The sequence below is a fragment of the Echinops telfairi genome, unplaced genomic scaffold, assembly GCF_000313985.2.
Source record: "Echinops telfairi isolate 266 unplaced genomic scaffold, ASM31398v2 ScPeMD7_3533;HRSCAF=4204_1, whole genome shotgun sequence".
Taxonomy (NCBI): domain Eukaryota; kingdom Metazoa; phylum Chordata; class Mammalia; order Afrosoricida; family Tenrecidae; genus Echinops; species Echinops telfairi.
The window spans coordinates 18089640-18097784 of NW_022107432.1; the positions used below are offsets into that span (position 1 = coordinate 18089640).

Sequence of the window (8145 nt, forward strand, 5' to 3'; positions counted from 1 at the left end):
CTGTAAATCCATCGAGGAAGAGATGGAGAGAGAATTCTCACTGTTGGAGGAGCCCCTTGCCTTCCACTGTCACTGCCCTCACCTTTGGGTATCAGAAAAAGTGATCAGAAGACGTGAGCAGGATCACAAGAGGCCAGGGGGCCCATACCTACACTTTGAAGGGATCATGGGGATTTGTTCCTAATAATTATAATATAGACAGCCACACACACACACACAAAATACCAGACAAGGATTGAATTCAAGGCCTATTTAGACCTATTATTTTCCCACCAGCCACTTTCATGAGCTCATAAGGGGCAGGGATCTAACTTGGATATTATATCCTCTCTCATACTTTTATCCCTTTCCCTGATTGTAACAAGGCCTTCATTAAAGAAAAAGAACAGAAAAGGAAAATAAAGGTAACGAGAAGCAAGCGAGTATAAGAAACAACATGTGTAAAAAGCTACTTTCAATAAATGTGGTTGCTGAGTAATTATAATTAGTAGGACTCTATTACATCTACTATATTAGCAATTAGAACTTAATGAGAAAAGCCCACATAGGTAAAATTACCACCAAAAGGGTTATTTTGGTCCTCAAATTGGGGAAAGTTTGCTGTCTGGGGAATTAAGACAAAGCTGACTTCCCTAAAGGGCCCCTTGAGGGATCACTGTCAGGAGAGAATGACTGAGGAAACAGAAGCACCTTCCAAAGAGCCCCGGCCCAACCCACTACGCCCGCGATGGCCCCATCGAAAGATATCGTCTCCCTGGCCGGCCACTACAAAGTAACAATCTTGGTGATGTGAGAAATTAATTAATAAGTACAACTTTACAACATTTCCCTCACTATCTTGGACTGCATGCTGTCAGGCATAACAATAGGTTTTCAAGGCTGAGACAAGGGAAATTAAAAGAGGGTGTATACTAACAATACTCCTTGGAAATTCCTGAAGAACAGTGTGCGCTCTGCCATTGGAATTCCCCAGCCAACCATGGATTGAGGAAAAGGGGGAAAGGTGTACAAAATATAAAAATATAATATAAAGAGAAAAGTGTGGTCACAATCCAACAAAACAGCGGGTGAGAGACAAAGACGTGGGCCGAGGTGTCCATGGGAGATGTTGGGTGCCCATCTTCATACCTCTTGATGGACTTCCAGCACAGCAGAAGACTCCCTGACTGTGGTGACGGTGTGCAGCCTAGAGCAGGGGAGAAGAAGAGGGCCATGTGACATGTGTAAGGTCACACTTGATGCTCGGGAAAGCTACACGCGCAAGACTCCAATGAGAACTATGTACAAATAAATCATGCAATTTAGAACATTCAAAGTGAAGGACGCCTGGGCCCAAGGTTTTCTAAAGGATGTGGCACACCGAGCAACTGTCTTACACTCTCGTATAAATCTCACTGCACTTACCTATCTCCCCAATGCGTCCTGTGACTCACCAACCCCACTGATCTTCTTTGGAAGACAACCATCACAAATGAAGGGAGGTGAGGTTACCATAGCAATGCCGGAGTTAGGAGCATGGTACTCCTTTGCTCTTTCTCCCTCCTAACATACTCACTGCCGGTGAGCCCATTGTGACTCCGAGTGATCTTCTGAGTGGACTAGCACTGAACCTGTGGGCTTCCAAGGCTAGAAATTTCTAAAGGAATAGAAAGGCTCAGACTTCTCACTCCCTGGGAGCCGCAGGTGGAGTCAAACTGCTGACTTTATGGTTAGCAGCCCAACACACTACCCACTACACTAAGAGTACTAGAAATGTAAAGCATCTCAGTCCTTCTGTATACCCCCAATGCCTTTGGGACATGCATTTTCCATCTAAAAGTAGACGAGCATTTGAAGTCAGCCTTCACAGGTCCCTGACGTGGTGGCTCCTCAGTGTTGTTAGTGTTAGGTGCCCCTACTCCCTCACAGCGCCCCCATGTGGCCGAGGAGAACTGCCTCCTGGGATTGTCTAGGCTGGAAACTTTATGGGAGCAAATTCCCAGGTCTTTCTCCCACAGAGCACCTGAGTGAGTTAGAACCACCAACCCTTAGGCTAACAGCCTGATTCAACACTCTAAAACCAAACAAATGCATGGACATCAAGTCTATTCCATCACATCCCAACGCTATATGTGGTGTCTGCGGATGTAAATCTGCACAGGAGTAGAGCGCCTCACCTTTCTCCTGCAGAACAGCTGGGTGAGTTTGAACCACTGAACTTGAGGTTAGCAGTCCAATGTGAACCCAACAATGCCACCAGAACCACCCCCACCCCCACCCCTAAAAACAAGCTCACCAAGTCAGAATAAGAAAAGGCAGCCTCCACTTTCAATCCAGTCAAGTGCCCGGGGCTTTGAAGCACCAAACTCATGGTTAGCAGTCCAACAGAGAACCCTCTAGGTCACAAGTGCTCCTTCCTTCCGCACTATTTCCATCTCTCTCCACCAAAAACTAAAACTCTAGAAAGAGCCCTTGCTCCCCTCCCGCAGAGCCATTGCTATATTTCTTATAAATGACTAACAGGAACATGTGGACTAAGCTGTCTCTTGGCTGGCTGATTTTTCCAAAGGTTTGTGACCCTAAATCACATAAATTCCCTCTTTTCCCAGAACAGTCTCCTTCTGCCTACTGTTGAGTGTTGAGTATTTATATGCTGCTCACGCTTGGGAGGAAACATGCAGAGCACAGAGCCGGTCTGAGGCAAAATTAAAAGGTAGGTAAAATTTGTCTGCGGCCATTCCTTTCAAATTCCCCTCGCCTTCAGTGCAAGAATGTCCCATGATGTTTTCCCACCTCTGCTCTCAGACACTTACTCTCACCACCTGCGTTCATAATAAATCATTAACAGCTGATAAGGGCAAAGTGTTATTCCTTCCAAAACAGAGGCATTTGAACATTTGGATGTAACTACTGAATTCAAACAGAACACTTTAGCCACCAGCTATGGAAGGAGGAGAAAGAAAGAAAAATACTAACGGTAGTCGGCCAAGCCCTAACACATGCTCCTTTGGTTTTAATGCATACAACCTTGACAGAGGGCATTTTCCTCACTTTATCCCGATTTTACGCTCTTCTTAGGAAGTAGTCTGTCCCAAAGTCTGGGAGCTATTGTCAACAGCAGAGTTTTGCTTAAACAATGGTCTTTCCCCTCCAAATTGTGTATCCTTTCCACTGTGCCCCTTACCAGGGTACCACAGCAAAAGTGTGCCTTCTTGTGGTCTGTTTTCATTCAACACTAAAGTTCAAAAGGTTGTCACTTGCTCAAGTACTCTGAAAGAATAAGAGATAAAAAAACCCACATCTGCCCCTATAGGTGCCGTGTCTGCCTCTGACTATCAGGACCTCATGAAAAATGTCAGCAGACCATTGGGATCCATCGAGTTTTCATTGATTGTCTTTATCAACAACCCTTTCCTCCTCATCTGTTTTACTCTGCACGCTCCAATAAAACCTCTTCAGCATTGTAGCAACAAATAGTGATATATATATATATATATATATATATATATATAATCACTGGCCCCTACTTTATAAAACCCAAACCAATTTTCTCACCATCTCACTATGTCATCCAACTCCTACATAATTGATGCCAAGTTTCAGGAATTTCAATGGAGAGAGAATAAATCCTCATACCACACCTCAATGGTGAGCTTTAATCCCAAACTGAAAGGCATGAATCCCATGGGTTGTTGAAACAAAAGCGAGTACCATTCATTTCCCCAGCTTCTGGAATTTTACCTGAAGTCTTCCAAAGACTTCTTCTTGTTTGCTCTCAAACCGCCAGTTTGGCAACAGGCAAATTTATAATCAATGACCTGGTAAATGATCGGGTTGTACATTGCTGCAGATTTTGCCAGTAGGGTTGGCACCACAGAGAGCTGAACGGGGATGGAGCCAGGCTTTCCAAATGCTGACCACACAGAGACCACAGCGTAAGGGATCCAAGCAATCAGGAAGCCAGCACAAATCAACATCGCCACCTGGTGAGAGACGGCAACAAGGGAGAGAGTCAAGAAATCTGAAGGAGGAAAAGAGCTTGAATAATAGGGATGGAATTGGGGTACAGAACATTTACAATCAAGAGAGCTTACCTACTTCCTTTTATCTTGCTCCTAGAAATAATTTTCACACATACTTCTAAAAAGTGAAATTGAAGGAAGTTGTTACAATTCTTCAAGCCTTTACCATTTCCTACACGGACTCCTCTCTGGATTTTGTACACACCCAGCAACCCTAAAGTACTCTCAGATTGTGCGTACACACACCAAGAACTCTCAGATTGTGCGTACACGCACCAAGAACTCTCAGATTGTGTGTACACGCACCACGAAATCCTGCTTAAATTGTGCTTCTGAGCTTTTCAGACTCCACAGCCCACATCCACTTACAAATTCCACTTATAATCTAGGCTGAGCAGATGTTCACCGTGATGAAATTTTAAATCACCCATATTTGCTTCAGGAAACTTAGAAATTCTGCCCCATTTTGACATTTAAATTGTAATCTTCTTCAGAGATTTCAATTAAATGTTATTTCTTTGGGCTCAAGTTTTTCTTGATTTTGAAGCTCAGATATTGGTATCCAGTAATACAGGTTCCTCGGATGTCAACCCAAAGCGACACCGTTGCATGAACAAGGCTTTCCCAGAAAGCATCTTTCTCTCTCCCAAAAGTTTAATTGTGTTAGGGGTTGGTTTCTTTTTCTTTCTGCCAAAGAAAAATTAGAGAAAACACTTAAAATGCTCCTACTGGTTCTTCACCACTTGCAAGGTAATCTCATTAACAATGTCATAATTAGTGATTCAGTAAGGGCAGAGGTGGCTTGGTCGTAGAAGTCTTGCATTCTTGGTTTGACTCGTGGCCATTGCTTCTCTCATGCAGCCACGACTGATCTGTCAGTGAAGACTTGCTTGTTACACTGATGCTGAACAGGTTGTAGACAATGAGAGCCTAGAAAGATTTGACCATTCTACCTCTGAAAAGTAGCCAAGGGAGACAGTCTGATCCTGGTGGGTATGGGGTCGTAATGAGTTTGGGGCCAATAGCAACCATTCGTGTCTTTTAATGAGTACTCTCTACATGACCCCTGTAGATCCCTTCACTTACATTTGACAGACTCTAAACACTTGGCCAAAGCTGTAGAGGAAATTAATACACCGAGTGCCTGTGCTGAAGGTGCCTCTTGTTAAACTGAAAATAAGTACACACTACAAGGCTAAGGTGATTTAAGTACACAGATGTAAATGTCCTCAGAGGAGGACAAAACTATAGCCTGTCAGTCAGATTGAGGTGTGTGTGTGTGTGTGTGTGTGTGCGTGCGTGTGTGTGTGTGTGTGTGTGTGTGTGTGTGTGTGATGAATAGGGTCTATCACCTGCCCCTTTGGAAATGGAAATATATAGTATTCATGATATAAGGTCGACATGAGTATAGAGACAGGGACCTGTGAGGTAGTATGGGGACTTGTAAGTAATAGTCACTGATGTATGAGAAAACAACAAAAGGAGTTGAGGCTGGGAACGGGCACAGCATGCATGTATGCAGGATTTTCTATAACAATCAACCTGTATTATAATAATCAACATGTACCTATAGCAATCAACAGGTATTATTAAGCACCTCCTCTATATTTTGGGTCCAGCACAAAGCAACAAACAAAGCAAACACAAACCTTGCCCACAAAGACCTTCCTCCCGAGCAGGCTTGCTTAGGCAGCAAGAAAGAATGATGAGATCTTAATTAGGGTAATGACATTGGCAAACAAAATGCAAGCTTTAGATTTTATTTTAAGCTTGGGATACTTCAAGTCCTAGTCAAGAGACATTAACTTTAAAGTATCCTTATATGAAAGGGCTTTAAAAAATCATGGAGAAAAGTCCATTATCGTTCAACTATTTTTCATGACCTTTTTGAAGTCCCCTTGTACTGTTATCTACTAGAATATTCTATGTGCAAATGAGCCCCTTGTATTTTGTTTCGTTTTTTAAGTTTGTTGTGTTTAGTTTTCATCTTCCCTATATACCTTCTACTTTAACATTTTTTGGGGGTATCTTTTCTACAACCTAGGTTGATTCTATGGTGTTTCAATCATAGGCATGGCCGGACCCAAATCTGGAGACTGCACACCCCTGGCTACAATGATAGTAACAGGGATTGGCACATGACTCAGTGAGTGAAATTATACCCCTTCTTTGGGGTTTTAGAAGGATTTTATCTTGATTTTCCTGCAAGATGGTAGGCTGGAGCTATCTGAGACTCAGCACTACTTCGTCTTCCCCTCAACCATTTATTTAAGAAAAGTAAGATATAACCATTACCATCAAGGTCATGACAAGCTATTGTGAAAGATCAATGCTGAACCGCAAGGCACAAAATGCTTTGCTACTAGTAGAGTAAGAATATTTGGTTGAGAAACACGGCACATGGCTCTATGCACCTTTCCCTTAGAATGCAGTCTCATGTGTAGGGGTGGATTTCTGTCTTCTTTGATGGGAGCAAAGCCATTGACTGCGAAGCCTGCTCTCCTATGTTCAGTTCAGCTTACCTGTGGAACTTCTTGTCTGTAGAGTGTGTGTGCTCTCTCAATCTCATATTTGCAAGAGTGTGTCAAGCAAGATGCTTAGGAAATCTCCTCTGGAGACTTACCAGAGTCTGAAGGTTCATCCAATAAGTACAAAGCCCATCTCTGAAAATTACTCTTACAATGGAAAGAAAGAAACAAGAAAAAAAGACTCAATACTCTTCAATGGATTCTTCAATTTTGCAAATGAAGCATCTACAGAGAGAGACGCATCAACTGAGGCCAGATGTCTTGCGTGGCTTACACTCCTGCTTAATGGCTTTGAGACAACCTTCTCATCCAAGCTTGATATTATACTCAAGGACTAATGGAATCATTGGGTGATGCTAACGATGGACTTGCTCAGCTGCTAGTGTAAAAATGAGAGTTTAGGTCCACATCAAGAGACCTCAGAAGAAAGGCTTAGTGAAATGCTGCAACGTCCCCCCTCCCCCCAAAATCAGTCTTTGAAAACCGTATGGACACACTTGGAAGTCACCATGAATCAGAGTAATCTCAACAACCACTCGTATGATTTCATTTCAGGTGTGGTTTTATGTCTTTAATGCACACCTAGAACTATGTATCCTATTGGGCTTGCAAGTCCCATCTTTCTGTTGAAGTTTCCCCAGGAGAAAAGTTGTTGTTTTTTGTTTGTGTGATTTCGGTTTGTAAATGGAATAGATGGCTCAAAGCTTTGCAGTGAGAACTATTTTTTCCTAAGTCCCCAAAGAAACAATAACTACATAAATAAAGTTTGCTTTAGCAGATGTCTGGGGTCTTAACATAGCTCCCTCCATCCCTCCTCCTTTGGTGGGTCATCCAATGATTTTTGCAGAATTTCAAAAGCTATTTTCTGTGCTGCTCTCAAAGTCATTGACAAAAAATAAGCTAGCACTGAGTCTGTAATAATCTTACGTATTTTCTACTTTTGTGGGAGTGTGCAATGCAGAACAGGAAGGATTTAACGCCTTTGCATCATGCTAGCCTTCTTAAAGTACACGGGAGAATTAAGTACCCAGTGATTTTTAAACACAGAGCAAATGAATGATTGTGGCTTTTCTGGGAATAGAATAAAGTTAAATACTTCAAGCTGAATGACCATTAATTGTGTGTAAAGCAGCAAGGGGTATAAGACTAGACCTAGAATATTACTTAGATTTTGGAGGTGAATGCAAGGTGAACTGGTGTGAGACACACTCTTCTTCAGCAAACTCATTTTAAAATATACACCACAAAAAATCATAATTATTTTACGATAGACAAAAAAGCATCAAGACTTTCATTCATATTTATGTTTCCAACACTTTCTACCCAGCTTGGAATTTCTACAATCCTTTCATCAGTCTGTTCCATGCTTTCCCTACTCCTAGATGGGTCCTCATTTTTCTTTTGTTTTTTTGTTTTTTTTAATCATTTTATTAGGGGCTCATACAACTCTTATCACAATCCATACTTACATCAATTGTGTAAAGCACATTTGTACATTCATCGCCCTCATCATTCTCAAAACATTTCCTCTCCAATTAAGCCCCCGGCATTAGGTCCTCATTTTTCCCCTCCCTCCCCACTCCCCCTCCCTCATGAGCCCTTGATAATTTATAAAT

At 42.3% G+C, this 8145-nt stretch overlaps 1 protein-coding gene across 1 annotated transcript in view; it reads right to left on the reverse strand.

The window, feature by feature from the left end:
• Positions 1-1122: 1122 nt before the first annotated feature.
• The window catches only part of OPN5 (opsin 5), a 30970-nt gene continuing 23947 nt past the window's right edge, over positions 1123-8145 (reverse strand). The window contains exons 5-6 of the mRNA XM_004696371.1: positions 3721-3962; positions 1123-1186 (exon numbers count right to left, since the gene is read on the reverse strand). Of these exons, the coding sequence (XP_004696428.1) occupies positions 1123-1186; positions 3721-3962 (306 nt within the window). The remainder of the gene's footprint in view (positions 1187-3720; positions 3963-8145) is intronic.